This window comes from Misgurnus anguillicaudatus, chromosome 20 (assembly GCF_027580225.2).
Source record: "Misgurnus anguillicaudatus chromosome 20, ASM2758022v2, whole genome shotgun sequence".
Taxonomy (NCBI): Eukaryota; Metazoa; Chordata; class Actinopteri; order Cypriniformes; family Cobitidae; genus Misgurnus; species Misgurnus anguillicaudatus.
Window position 1 is genome coordinate 33,598,999 of NC_073356.2, and position 15,874 is coordinate 33,614,872.

Here is a 15,874-nt window from a genome sequence, read left to right on the forward strand (position 1 = left end):
TTTTTTTTCAGTTCTCCAAAATGTACCCTCTTAAAAATAAAGGTGCTTAAAAGGTTCTTCACATTAATGCCATGGAAGAACCCTATCTTTTTTTTTACGTAAAACATTCATTAACGTTAATTTCATTTTAAGAAAACTTGATTTAATCACATTCGACAGGTGTACATAACTGAATTACATAGATCCAACAAGGTTTTTTAATTTCATTTTAAGAAACTTTATTCAATCATGTGGAATCTGTGTTTTTTCAGTAAATCATTTCTTTTAAACCTGTTTGTAGTCTAAAGATCTTTTTTTGGAAAAGGAAAGGTTTTTAAGATGTTAATTTTTTTATTCTGTCATGTCATTTTCTAATCCTTATGTTGTTACAAACCTGTATGAATTTCTTTTTTCTGATGAACACAAAAGAAGATATTTTGATAAATGATGGTAAACAAACAGTTGACGGTACCCATTGAATTCCATCGTGTTTGTTTTTCCTGGTTACAGTCAGCTGTGTGCTTGCCATCGTTATCAGGGTGTCTTCTTTTGTGTTCATCAGAAAAAAATATTATTTTCATTTTTGGGTGAATTATCCCTTTAAGGGCTATTTACGGAACCATTCAGCCAAAAATGGTTCTTCTATTGCATCGCAAAGCACCTTCATTTTTAAGAATGTATGTAGCCTAGGGGAGTACATCTGCAAAATCAAACACTGCAATGCAAGGTTAGAAACGTTAGTAGGGTAGCATCATCTAATCGTAGCACCCCGCCCACCAATGCAACTCCACATGAGAACGAAAACCATTGCGGCCAATTATTTTTAAGGGCACCATTTTAAATACACTGCTGTGATAAAGTGATGCTGGTGCTAATACTCATACAGAAGTAAATGCCATGGTCATGCAACTTTCGTAGCTTTATAAATGAGGGATGCATTGGATTAGTCAGAGGAACATGGAGTGTGTGGGAGTGCTGAGGTGGAGTCTAGAGAGAGAGAGAGAGAGAGAGAGAGAGAGAGAGAGAGAGCACCACTGCAGCAGCTATCAATCAACACATGACTGCAGCCCGCAGTCTGGACACACATCCACAGTTTAACCACAGAGAGCTCACAACTACTGTATGTTATATGAGCTGCAATATTTTTCTGAAAGGTTACAGTCTTCAAAAATGATAGGTATACAGTACACAGCCAAAATCTGTCTGTGACAGGGTTTCTCTCTGTCACGCATTGACACATTGTAGTGTAAAGCTGCAAACTGTGCACATTCACTTTTAAAAATAAAGGTGCTAGGAAGGTTTTTGCAACAATTTAAACAACCATTTTCTTACATTTTGTCGAACCTTTTGTGCAACAGAAAGGTTTTGTAGATGCTAAAGGTTCATTGTGGATCCATACAGCCAAACACCTTTATTTTTAAGAGTGTTAGACAGCAGGTTTGTCTGTACCCTTTTGTAGCTGAAACCTATTAGCATCTCTTCAGAAGTTCATTTTGCACACATAAAACTACCATAGATACATGTCACAACGTTTTATGTATTTAATGCTCTTCTTTTTCTGTTTTTCTTTAAAAGAAACCAAGCAGGAGTTGGAGGACCTCACAGCTGACATAAAGAAGACAGCCAATAAAGTGCGCTCTAAATTAAAAGGTATAAAATTGTGATTAAGTAGTGAAAATTATCTACAATTATCTAAAAAATGCTGGGTCAAAAAGGGACAAACGCAACCCGTTAGGTAGTAATTTACCCTGTGCTGGGTTGTTTCAACCTTGTTTTCTGGGTTAATTTAAACCAGTGGCCGGTTGCATAAAACTTTACTTAAAAGTTAGTCATGAATTTTTTTCTTCAAGACTGATCATAACTGTTTTAAGTGTGTTACATAGACAGGTAGATTGGTTTTAATTTAAATCCAAAGCCCTAACTAATTGCTAGTTAGTCAAAATCATTCTTAAGACGCAGTCTTAACGTCACGGCTATGTTTATGCAACCGGCCACAGCGGATAGGATTGTCCCTTTTTGACCTATCGCTGGGTTAAAAAAAATAACCCAGCATTTTTTGCCTATGTGATGTCTGTATGCTAGTGTAATTCAACGCTATCTCATTGCAATTCATACATATTTTACGGGGTGGCTAATTTGTATTAATTTGTACAACCACATTCGTAATTTTTTTTAACGATTAGCCTTGGCCCCTGTGACGTTGGGGTTGTTGTTTTTTATGATAATCGTATGTTTTTGCACGATTCATACGAATTAGCCAACTCGTAAAATATGTATGAATTCTCGTGCTGTGTAATCCTAATGTTTTGAAAAAAATGAATGAAAAATGTAATTTTGACCATTTTAATGCTTTCCAGGAAGCAAATTTCCTTTTCCTAATTGATTAGCTCAATCGTCAATTAATGGTTTTAGTAAATGTTTTATGTGAACAGGGAGGGGGCTTTGCATTGGGAACATTACAGTATGACTATATCGTGCATAAAACTTTTATTATGGAAGAGCAGGAAAATCTTGTTTTCCACGAAATGTCTTCTTAATAATTAATGAATGGGACTTTTTAGCTAGTGTAGGTCAGTAAATATCTAAGAGGAAAGCATATCTGAACTCTGCAAGCATGTGAACTGTACCACACTTCATTAATAAACAATCTTTAGTCTGTTGCGGATCATTCTTCAGTTCACGTTATTCTAAAGATAACATTTGCATTTGTTATCTTTCATCAACATAACTTTCTTCCTATGCATATATCCTATGCACGAAGCAGCAGGTTTTGTTTGTTTTATTTCAATAATTAAAGGATAACATGAAGACCCATCCTACATTTGTTCATCATTTACATGCTTGCAGTGATGGTGCACACAGCTCCATCTGAACTAAAGGGAATGGGAATCCCATTGTGCCCTGAAGTGGACAATATTAGATACATTGAATAGATACATTGTCCTTCGGAGATTAAGAGACTTGTTATTACTCCATTTTGTCGGATACCTTGTTTATATGCACTTGCATTGTAGCAGCTCAGTCAACCAATTACTTTTGTGTCATCTGTGAATTTAATTATCCGCTAGTTGCTGTGAAACCTTGGTAATTGTTGTAACCAGGTAACCAGGGTGAGACAGCTGCTATATGAGATGTTAATGTAATATAATTAAGCAAATAAAAATATAAGGCTTTTTTTCCTAGAACAATTTATTGTATTCAGCGTATTTCTCTCAATTCTTTAGCAATCGAACAAAGTATCGAGCAGGAGGAAGGTTTGAACAGATCGTCTGCAGACTTGCGAATCCGCAAGACACAGGTATGTGAAAATAAAAAAATATTAGGGCTGTCAATCGATTAAAATATTTCATCTAGATTTATCGCATGATTGTCATGAGTTAAACCGTGATTAATCGCAACTTAATCACACATTTTTATCTGTTCTTTACCTTAATTGAACAATTTTCGAGTTTTAATACTCTAATCAACATAGGCGTGGACAAATGTGTATGCGTTTTGCAAATGTTTGTTTATTATAAGTGAAAGTGTCAGAAAATTTAATTTTGAAAAAAAAAATGTAAGGTTCAACAACAAAATCACTGCATCCATACCTTAAAATCTTTTTTCTTTCGTTTATTGTTTCATTGACATTGAGACAGACAGCTTTAAGATCTACAGTAATGCATGGATCTAATGTAATGTTACACATCACATATTTTTTCTCAAGAGTTAAACAAACATTCACTTAAGACATAACAGATTATATCTGCGTGAATTCTTATCAAAACATATTTTTAAAACTGTAATTCTGTCTATATGTGCATATATCGGGGTCGCCTGCCTATGTGCATGCTTTAGATGTGTCAGTCAGCACGAGGAAGATTGTTTTCGACTCTTAATAACTATTAAAATATCAATCAGGTCTCGAACTTTATCTCTCTTATAACTATTTTAAGTCCTGTCCCTTATTTTCTAATTCCTGCATGTTTTAAAACCGAAATCAAAATCTTAGACGTGCAATGGGATGGAAACGCATCCTTTGTATTAGTTAAGCATTTAGGATGGTCCATCTCTCAGAAAACATACAAATAAAGATCATTTTAGACGTTTAATGACTTTTTTTGCGCCTTATCCAACAACGGTCTACGCCAAGGGTCAAACAGAAATTGTGCATTGCGATAATCACAAAAATTAAGTTCTTAAAATTAATTTAAGGCGTTAATAACGTGTTAATTTTGACAGCCCTAAAATACACTGTTTATTTATATAAAAATTCAATATTTATCTACCAATTATTATTATTATTATTACTTGTATGTGTACATGTTTTTGAAACTATGCATTTTTTTGTGATTTACTCTTTTCTACATAAAATCATCCTACATAATGTAAAGAACATTTCGTGAAAAAATAACCTTGATATTTTTAATATTGCCTCAGTAAGATCATGCCAACGATTGACATCAAATTCTGATGCTAGATTATGCATAACTAGATATGGGACTTTAACCTGAATTTCACAGGCTTACATTTTGTTTTCAGGGGAAAATACTATGCAAATTTTTTAGAGTACCATGTGTCTTTACCTTAAAAATAATAAAATGGAGGTCAAGGAATCTTCAAAAGTTTATAAGGTTTTTTTATTCATGAAATGTGTCCTACAACTGTCTGTGTATCAGAAAATGTCTTTCAAAAACAAAAATGCATTTGGGGAGCCAAACAATAAAAGTGATGTTAGTATTAATTCTCGATTATCTATTACTACTACTATTTTGGGAACTTCAAGGGTTTGGTGCAACTGAACACTGACCTTCATCATGTTTAATGTGCTTTTTTGAGAGGCATACAAACTTCATCTGACCTCTGCCCTCCCACTGAGAAATGTCTAAAACACCCTCCTTAGCGCCATCTGCTGTTTACTATGAGAACAAGTGCTGTAATCTCTTAAACTGCAGCAAAATCAGGCCCATCTCACTGCGATCGCACACACTTAGCCCACGATATTATCAGACCGGACCGCCCACTGACAGCGAGTACATTTACCACCTGATCTGGACTGCCAAAAAAACAGAAACATTACCACATCTCTGACCCTCCCCGCATCTCCACCTCTGATTCACAGCATTCCACGCTGTCGCGCAAGTTTGTTGAAGTGATGACGGAGTACAACACCACGCAGTCCAAATACAGGGACCGCTGCAAGGACCGCATTCAGAGACAACTGGAAATTAGTGAGTCCTCCGAGCACGAATCTAGACAAATGTACACCCACACGCATCAGACTAATAACAACCTCCACATTGCTGGAAAACCAGAGCCATTTGTGTCCTTCACATACATACATATGTGATGTTAAGCTGCTGACGTGATGTTAATTTTGAAGTAGTAACTATATTTATCTTTTTATATAATTGTAAGGATGTCTTTAATGGCCTGCACTCTTAAAAATAAAGGCGCTTTAAAGGTTCTTCACAGCAATGCCATTGAAGAACCTTTTCTGGTTCCTCAATGAACCATTCAGTCAAAGGTTCTTGGAAGAACCAAATTATTATAATCTAAAGAACCTTTTTTACTAAAAAAGGAACTTTTTTGAAACAGAAAGGCTCTTCGTGGAACCATTTAGCCGAATTTTTTTCTTTTATGGCATTGTGAAGCACCTTTATTAGTTTCTAACTTATTTTTGCTATGTTAGCAAATGTAATTTTAATTTAAACTAAATATATATTATTAATATTATTGTACTATGGTTGACATAATGTATGATTACAAAGATTTGAATCCCTATAAACTACACAGTCAGAAATAAAAGTACAATGGGGTCCCAATATGCACCATTTAGGTACAGATACCTTTAAAGTAAATCTTTGGTACTTTATTTGAGGTACTAATATGCACCTAATAGGTACAAATGTGTACTTTTTAAAAGGGTACAGCCCCAGTGACAGCTTTTTTTCCTTTATTTCTGAGAGTGTACGGTCGAAAGTTTTGAAACACTTGACTTAAATGTTAACTATGATCTTAAAATCTTTTCATCTGAAGATGTATGGTCAAATGCTTGAAATTACTATCGTAGACAAAAATAGCTGTGCCAAATATGTTACATTTCGTAATTAGATATATAAAATATTACTTTTGAAATGGATGACTTGAATTGAATATTGAAGGAAAATCAGCTAAAGATTAAAGGAATATTCAATTTTCTTAAAAGAAAAATCCAGATAATTTACCCACCACCATGTCATCCAAAATGTTGATGTCTTTCTTTGATCAGTCGAGAAGAAATTATATTTTTTGAGGAAAACATTGCAGGATTTTTCTCATTTGAATGGACTTTAATAGACACTTTAATAGAGTTTCAAAGGACTATAAACAATCCCAAACAAGACATAAGGGTCTTATCTAGCGAAACGATTGTCATTTTTGACAATAAAAATAACAAATATACACTTTTAAAGCACAACTTCTCGTTTAGATCCGGTCGTCATGCGCTAGCGTGACCCGACGCAATACGTCATCACGTCAAGAGGTCACAGAGGACGAACGCGAAACTCCGCCCCAGTGTTTACAAATGTGGTGAAAGAGCACCGTTCCTACGTTGTTGTATGTCAACTGATACTAATTAATGTCTTTGTGTCCGTTTATTGTTTAAAATGGTCCGCAAATGTGCGTTTTATATGTGTAACACGTGACCTCCCTACGTCACAACGCATTTACGTTAGGTCGCGCTGGACCGGACCTAAACGAAAAGTTGTGCTTAAAAGTGTATATTTGTTATTTTTATTGTCAAAAATGACAATCGTTTCGCTAGATAAGACCCTTATGTCTCGTTTGGGATTGTTTATAGTCCTTTGAAACTCCGTTAAAAAAAAGTGTTGAATTAAGTATTAATTGTTGGTGTCTATTAAAGTCCATTAAAATGAGAAAAATCCTGCAATGTTTTCCTCAAAAAACATAATTTCTTCTCGACTGATCAAAGAAAGACATCAACATTTTGGATGACATGGTCACCAAAGCAAAATGGTTATATTTGACCCAACAATGGACATGGTCAACCCAGCAAAATGGTTATATTTGACCCAACAATGGGTTCAAACAACCCAGCATTTTGGGTTGAACTTGAAACAGCCCAACGGTTTGGGTTTGTCACTTTTTGATCAGATGCTGGGTTGGGTTAATTTAACCCAAATGCTACTCAAATGCTGGGTTATTCTTTTTTAAATAACTTATCCATGTGTTTTGTCCAATATTGGCCCCGCCATGGATTAAAAACTACCCAACATTTTATAGTGTAGATGGCAGATTAAAACCTCAAACCCATTTTAAAATACCCAGAACACAATCTGTTAACACTGTATATCTGTTATTCTTTTAAAAAGCTGGCAGAACAACTACCAATGAGGAACTTGAAGACATGCTGGAGAGCGGGAAGCTGGCTATCTTCACTGATGATGTACGTTCAATCATTTAAAGCTAAATCACTGTGCATACTTCTATTGCAGTTTAAATCCCAAAGTCAACATAAGACGTATTTGTTTTTGTTTACGTAAGCCATTTGTGAGCAGATTTGATACATATTATAGTTATCGTAAGGGTAAACCTATGACTCTTTCTAGTGTATATATAATATGCAAATGTATATATATAATCTTATTAAAACAAAGTGAGTTGAACTTCTCTCCGATTCTCTGCATGTTAAACAGATCAAGATGGACTCTCAGATGACCAAGCAGGCACTAAATGAGATCGAGACTCGACACACTGAGATCATTAAGTTGGAGAACAGCATTCGTGAGCTGCACGACATGTTTGTGGACATGGCCATGTTGGTGGAGAGTCAGGTAAATTCAGATTGTAATCAGTCCTCTACGATAAAGCTTACCCTGTGTGCAATTTAAATTCAACAAGACACAACGACACTGCATCTGACCACGTGACCAAGGACAGTGGAAACTACGTGACATTGCTACACAATGGCTTTATTTTAAGATACTTGGATAAGTGTCTTGCTCAAGGGCACAGTAGTGATAACTCAATGATCACCAAACATTTTTTTAAAGTAAAAGCACAATCAATAATAATATATATACTAGTTCTCTGAGAGTCACCTACCGTGACCCCTCCCTAGCCCCAACCAACCTCAAATATCCTACCATATCACAAGAAACTGATGGTAAAGGTGTGTATGACTGCTGATATTTTGAAGATGAGGTTTTCTTAAAGTACTGTTTTTTGTCATTTTCAGGGTGAGATGATTGACAGAATTGAGTATAACGTGGAGCACTCTGTGGACTATGTAGAGAGAGCAGTTTCAGACACCAAGAAGGCTGTCAAATACCAGAGTCAGGCACGCAAGGTAAAACATGTTGTCCCTCTTCGCTGTTACACATGACGTCTTTCATGTACAATCATTCATGCCCTCGTTGCATTTCTGAAGATGTCAGAAATAAAGGTACAAAAACTGTCACTGGGATGGTATTCTTTAAAAATGTCTTAATATGTACTATTTAGGTACAAATACGTACCAATATGCTTTCTTTAGGTACAAATGTGTACTTTTTCAAAGGGTGCTGACCCAGTGACAGCTTTTGCATCTTTATTTCTGAGAGTGTCATGAGTTGCATACAAGGTTTACTTACAGATCATTGCAAAATGCCCACTTATTGGTCATTTTTGTTAAAGTCCATTTAAAGTCCGACATTAAATGTATTCTCAGTTTGTGACACTACAGAAAAAATGTGATATTAACCACTTAGCCAAATTTGTAAGATTAATAAAACGCCAAATGAATAAATTATTAAAATCTTGCAAAAACAGGCAGGATTCTTTGCTCTCAAACGCTGGGTGCGCCTAATTGCCGGAAAGCTACAGTCTTTTTTACTTTTAAATACAGCTACAACCTGAATGGATGCTTACGATTGTGTTAGGGGCGGGGCCATGCTCGGTGGCTCCGGTGCGTCATCAAGCCACCGTTTTAGCCCCACCCAAATAATCCTGAACACAGAAATGTGGAAAAACTGTTTAACTATGTCTTCCACAATTCAGTACTAGTTCAGAGTCTTGGTAATGTATTTCAACTAAGGTTGTGCCTCCATGACAATAGTTGGCATTTTTGCCAATAGTAGTTTTAACTCTTTCCCCGCCAGCATTTTTTTTAAAAGTTGCCAGCCAGCGCCAGCATTTTATATGACTTTCACAAAAGTTTAATTTCTACAGAAAATGTTTTTCTTCAAATATCTAAGATACAATATATCAAATGAATGAACAGACCCTCTGCTTTAAAAAAAAAAAAAAAAAAAACGTTTCATCATACCTTCATTAGTTCTCTTTTTATTCCATCTCAAATATGGGTAGGTTTCTTCAAAAACACAAAATTTTGAGCAAAAAGCTGAGATAATTGCATTTTTGTAGAGGACTTTTGATAGAGATCAGACTCAGAGCGATCCTCGAAACATACACAGAGTTTGAACTGTTTGCCTTAAGGGAATACTTCCGGGTTTTATAAGTTGGGTAATAGCGCCACCTGATGGATAATTGTGGAAATATGGATTGCCGGAAAAACTCGTCATTGGCAGGAAAGCGTTTTCTCTTAATTGACAAGTTAATTCGTCAATGGCAGGGAAAGAGTTAAAGAAACGTTTCTTTCAACGGTCAGGGGTTGACGATTTTAAGTGTGAAATGCCCAGTAGGTTCTTGAACAGATGCTGTCAGCATCAACCCCTTTGGCTGCAGTTTTTGAAGTTTCTGGCTAATTGCCATTGCACTGACAGCCCAAAGGCCGCAGACTCCTGGTAGTTTGCCACATGCTTTTAAACTGACTTTAATCAAAAATTGTCCTATGCAGTTAAAGTAGTTTGCCAGTAGTGAAGTATAAAGTATGACAATATTCAAAAATACAGTTGCTTACTAATTGAGTGTTTTATTATCTTCATACTCTTTAGCTTTAGGCCATACACCCAGACATAAGGTTTGAGTTGGTTTTGAGAATAGCATCCTAGCCTGCGCATGCTCTCATTCATCTTAAAAGAACGCAGTTAGTAATTTGTATTAGGTTAATTACTAATTAAATTAAAACCAAACTTACTCGAGAGCAAGAGAACTTAAAATGGTTGTAGATTAGATAGAATTAAAAAGCTTGTTGTTGTTTGTTAACATCTTTTATTTCTTTTGTTTGACCCCCTGTAGAAGAAGATCATGATCATCATCTGCTGTGTAATTTTGGGAGTGGTTTTGGCGTCCAGTATCGGAGGAACACTGGGCTTCTAAACGACACCAAGAGAGAAGAAACATTCGGAGAGCTGAGTGCTTTACCACTAAAACATGAGGAAACTGTCATAAAACGGGGGTTGGGTAGGGTTAAAAGCCGAATATTCAAAATCATACCATCGAAAACAAAATAAATAACAAAGGAGATGTTACGTACTAGCTGATTTAAATATATAACAAGTGGGTTCAAATAAACGTAATATTTACAAACTGTACATGTAAATGTATTGAACATAAAAGCAGCACATGGGTTACTACCTGTAAAGGAATAAAATCAACTTTTTGTTTTTATTTTATTTTTCTAGCGTTGCTTTCATTTTTGGGGGGGCATCCAGGACAGTGCCAGGAACTGCTAAATTTATTTATGTTCCAGCAGAACTCGGTGTTTGGCAAACCATAAATGCATTAAGAATACTAACCTACTGACTGCATAAATGTTAGACAATAGTCATAGTCAGACGTTCTGAGCGATTGCTTACATTCAAACGAAATCTCTCATTGTTACGTTATTAGAAAACCGATTATCGAACGCTAACAGTCGGACTGCTCTAGTTTAAATGCATCAACCTCATAGCGGAATTCTTCGTAGTTTTATTGTGGGCAACCGAAAACAAGCAACGAATAAAAACATGATCTAAGAAGAAGCACACATCATTTAATTATAGTGACAGGAAGTGACATCACTACGTTTGTACATAGAGGTGATTTTTTTGTGGCCTTGCCGCCAACTTCATTTGCTGTACTGCTGTACTAGTTGGCAGTGAAGAAACTGACATTTTTTAAGTTTAAATGTCGCCACATCGTCACACGTTTAGAAAGCGACACTGGGATTGGTAGGGTGGCATTGTGTAAACTGTCCAACTATGCAGTTTTGATAGCGAAAAGTGCCCCAGATTTTTTATTTAAACTGCACTGAAGGACCTACAGAAGGATAATGAAAGACAGATAAAAGAGACACAGTGTATTTGTCTATACTGTTCTAGAGATTTCTTACAAGGAACGTTTTGAAACAGAAAATTTAAAGATAGCGTCAATACTTGAAGCAATGCCTAGCTTAAATATTATCTTTTGGAGAGTGGTCGGTTCCGCTAGAGTTAATTTTTCTTATTATTTGCTTCATACAGATGTTTATTTATATGATCATTTAAACGAAACGTTTGGACTGGACAATTACGGTTTTGAGGGATTAAATAGATTTGAAAGTTTGCTTGATGTTGTTCATCTTGGTGCTAGTTAACGATGAGACTCGTAAAACGAAACGTTCAAAACTGGGACAAGACGGACACCCCACGTTAAATTCTACATATCTTAAAATGGGGTCAATATTTGGTTATATCGTACGTTGTAATGTTCATCAAGCTACGTTTAACACGTAACTAATCAAAATACATATATAGATATTTAAGCAAATTTTATATATAAATAAAAAACTCAAGTTTATCTCCTAACGCCCATGCTAGCACCTTGCCAAGATTCAAGATGAAACTAGCTTAGATTTTGTCATGGTTTGTCCAAAGATTTTTTTAAATACAAAACAGCTGGATCGATTTGTTACGTTTTTCTTTCTTTTCGTTTATTTTTTTTTCAGACAGAAAGTGCCAGCTTGGTGAATTACGTACTGCTTGTTTTAAATTCAAGGGCTAAAATTCAAAACCAAACTTTAGCTCTGTTTTCTGTTTGTTGATATAAATTCACAATCCCTCTTTGCACGATTAGTCTCAGACAATACCGAGAGATTATGCGTTTAGAAAGCCCTTTTCTCCTCATTGTTAAACAACGTGTTTATGAAAAAAGTGCACTCCTTTTTCCAATATTGACTTCATTTTCCATGTACTGCTTATTACAGAATATATAACAGGAGCCCCCCCACCCCCCACCCTCGTATCTACCCAAAGCAAAGTAGTGGGGAACAGGAAAGATTTGGGGATGTATACTGTATACTTTTTACAAAGCCTGAGGCAGAGGCCGGGACTATTTTGCTTTAATCATTTCAGTAATGTCCAGCATGTTTTCTTTGAAACTTCTGTGTATTGAGTGTCAAATCACTTACATGTATGGTAAAATGAGGTAAATATGTATGTCGGTGTTGTTTTTAGTAGAAGATAGAGCTGGAAGGCCCTTATTTGTTAACGCATGCAACTTTCTCTTTGTTAGTTTGCATGGCTCTCTATCATGTGTGCACTTTACAATCAAAGAAAACAACGTCTTACGCCGCCACATTTTTTTGGGTTGTACTGTTTATCGCTTTGTTATTTTGTTATTTTTTTATTCTTTATCTCTAAGGGTCGGATGGGGGAATCGACATCATTTAATAGTTTTGCCGGCCGTGTCATTATGACCCCGATGATGCTGGAGTTTTACCGTGGTCCCCATGAATGTGTTCCCTGTGGATGTGCACACCTATACAAATTTTACGTTTGTTGCCGGGTATTTCGCTCCTTACCATCCATAGTGCAAAACGTCGTACTTTCCCCCCTCCTCACCCTCTGGAAACACTCCAGTTATTTTTCCGCCTCTTATTCGTTTCTGCATTACCCCGATGTTACCCAACTTGATCGTTGTGCTTAATTGGTGATGATACGTGATTTTTTCGTACAGACTATTGTTTATTGTGAGTCGTGTGCTGCGGTGTCGAATTGTGCAACTCAAAGGCCACGCGTGCGTGCCCCCGTTCCCTCGCCATTTTTCCTTTTTTACACACACATTGCTGTATAGTGAGCATGAGCGTTTTGTGTGTGTGTGCGGTTGTGTGTGTGCTCGTCTGCTCTTGAAGCCCTAAGCAGTGTCAGCGTATAGGGGTTCCTCTGGTCTGCAGGTCTATAGTTTGCAGCTACAGAGTCCCGGTTTTGTGCGACTTCATAAAAATGTTGAGAAAAGTAATAAGATTTAAAAGCCAAAGCGTTATGCGAGTACAGAGCACAATGGTACAGTCAACTGTATTGTGTAGTCCTCTTCGCCTGTAAGTCTTGTGAACCACTTGTTTTCAATTGCAATGCATTCAAACCACAAGGTTCTCATAAAGGTTTTGAATTTGTCCATTTTTATTTATTTATCAAGAATATGTATAATGTGTACTACCAAGCTTGTTCGTTTTAAAGCACTTTCTCCTAAAACAGCTGCGTACAAAACAAATATTTCCCAGCAATGTCCAAATTTTGAGTGTATGTTGTTATGTTTCCCCCCCACAAATGATGCTATATATGTTGCATTTCCCTTTGTTCAACTCAATTTTACTTCTGCCTCTGTGCTGGCAATACATTAGACGTAGACATTAGATCAGCTCTGGTTAAAAACAATGAAATAATAAAAATTGTATAATAACACGGGAACAGATCTGGATGAAAGTTTTCTTAGTTGTCTTGCGTTCATTGTTTTTCACACTGTTTGTCACACGGACACTGAAACGACCAGACAGCACTAGCGTAAAACACAGCACATTCAGAAGGCATTTTGTAAATGAGTGAAAATTCAACTAAACTGAAACTATGTACCTTTTAGAGCTTAACTGCATAATAGTCTTTTTGGTTGGGGTTGTTGAGCGCCTCATCGCCGCAGGTGGAGAAAAACGATCTCATCTTTCGTTCAATTGACACGGCGAGCGGCGGCGCGATAATACGGAGCTAGCGCGCTCTAGGCGCGCAGCATAGACTGCGTCTGCTAGGCCGACAAAACATTTGCGTTATGACCGACATGTATTTTTCTGCTCCGTGGCTTATAGAAGCAAGCCTCCAGGACCTGCGATTGTGATTGGCTCGACAGCCCCAGCCACAAACCTCCTTAATTTCAAGCCCGTTTGTGTCATTCCTTTGATGTATATTCCCATTAAACTTTATACCAGTATTCTTGTTTCAGTGTTAGATTTAGAACGAGGAAACGGTTTATAGAGATGGTGCTCAAACTGTGATTATGGCAAAATGATCATCGCAACATTCACATGAAGACCTGCAGTGATGTGATGAATATATATATATATATATAAATATATTATTATAATTAAAGGAAGACACAGTAAACCTTTGCTGACAGACTGAATATGGATGACCTTACTGAATTCTACCGTTATCAAATGTGATGAATTATATAACTACAATGATTTAAAGAATCCCGAGAAGTTGTGTTATATTAGTAGTAATATTGAATGCTCGCGATTTTGTCAATCTGAAATGAATCTTTGTCTTGTAATTATTGTAAATATTTCAAAGAGAGAAAAAATGACTTGCATGTCCATGTATAAAACTACTAAAATAGTTCCTGTCAAAGTTGTGAGGTTGATTGAGTTTTATTTCTTTACCCTGGTCGCAGGTTTTCAATGTCGCTCGATCGCTCGCTCGTCTTAATGCAGCATCTTTAGTTTCCGATGATGTCAAGGGTGATGTATTACGGAAAAAAGGAACAACGCTTTACCATCAGATTCAATACAATATATATATCTCAGAGAGCCGTTAACGGTTAAACTCTGGGGAAAGTGCTTCCCTCCATTTGCACCGTTGATGCAGTAGGTCTACAGTTCAAATGCACACTTCATCTGTAGCTTCCAGAAACCTTCAAAGTTTTTCTAGCGTTTAACGCCTGCGCTGAGGTCAAATTCAAAAAAACGTATTAGCAGGGCATTGCGTGATTTATGTTCGGACACTTTCACAATCGGTGTCGTTTAGAGCTGTACATAGCTGTTAGAAAACCTTATGTCCGTAGACTGTAGCGTAAAATTCAAAAGCTATGATGTAAGACTTTGACGGATGATTTAATAAACTACTTAACTTACTTCAATAGTTAAAATGAAAGCAGAGTAAGAAAACGACGAATGCTAAAGAATACAACACTCATCTGTGCAATACTAAGAAAAGGGCTTTCTCGCACGTCTATATGAAAGCACTGACTTCAATATTATTGTGGAAATCTACACAATGGTTCCAACCGTGGCTTTATGTGTCGCCAAGCGTCAACTTTCGCCCCACTAGGATCTAAGTTAAACCACAATGAGATGGGGATGGGAAGGAAGAAATGAAATCGATTTCTGCAACTTTGACTGGAATTGCAACTTCTGTCTTTTATTTTCTGTGTGTGTATGTGTGTACTGTATTGTAAAAAAAGGAAAAAGATACAAACAAACAACTTAATTGTCCCTCTCTCCCCTTCTCTTGTAATACTGTTTGATGTTCTGTTTGGTTAGTGTGGCGTACCAGTAGCCCTCTCCTCTCTTAACCCTTTGCTATCTTCCTTCCTACCTTCTCTCACGACCTTTCTCCCTCTTTTCTCCATGGATCTTTAAGATGAGAACTCTATGCAGATGCTGTCTTTTATAAGTGTGTCAAAATTTTAAGTTGAAATGAAAATGAAAAAAGAAAAACCCCAAACAAACAGATATTATGAACTGAAACAAAAAATAAAGAAAAACGATTGTCCAGTGTAATTGCTGTAATGGTCTTCCATACTTTTCCTTCTGTCAAGTTTCTGAAATCCTCACAGGCAAAGAATAATTTCGGGTGATGAATATCAATAAAGGTTTATGGTTTACTTTATGTTTACAATGAAATGCATGAACAAATGAGCTCTCTCTTGACTACATTTGAATACATTCCCTTCCATTTTTAAGTAAACCTTACAAGCAATTACCATACTTTTCTTCTGGAGGGCTCTATTATTTCTAGAGATG

The 15,874-nt window shown here is 36.4% G+C and overlaps 1 protein-coding gene across 1 annotated transcript in view; it reads left to right on the plus strand.

Annotated features, from left to right (window-relative positions):
- The window catches only part of stx1b (syntaxin 1B), a 50,875-nt gene extending 35,244 nt beyond the window's left edge, over nucleotides 1-15,631 (plus strand). The window contains exons 4-10 of the mRNA XM_055219923.2: nucleotides 1,555-1,629; nucleotides 3,204-3,277; nucleotides 5,081-5,189; nucleotides 7,335-7,408; nucleotides 7,659-7,796; nucleotides 8,201-8,311; nucleotides 10,141-15,631. Of these exons, the coding sequence (XP_055075898.1) occupies nucleotides 1,555-1,629; nucleotides 3,204-3,277; nucleotides 5,081-5,189; nucleotides 7,335-7,408; nucleotides 7,659-7,796; nucleotides 8,201-8,311; nucleotides 10,141-10,221 (662 nt within the window). The 3' untranslated portion in view covers nucleotides 10,222-15,631. The remainder of the gene's footprint in view (nucleotides 1-1,554; nucleotides 1,630-3,203; nucleotides 3,278-5,080; nucleotides 5,190-7,334; nucleotides 7,409-7,658; nucleotides 7,797-8,200; nucleotides 8,312-10,140) is intronic.
- The last annotated feature ends 243 nt before the right edge of the window (nucleotides 15,632-15,874 follow it).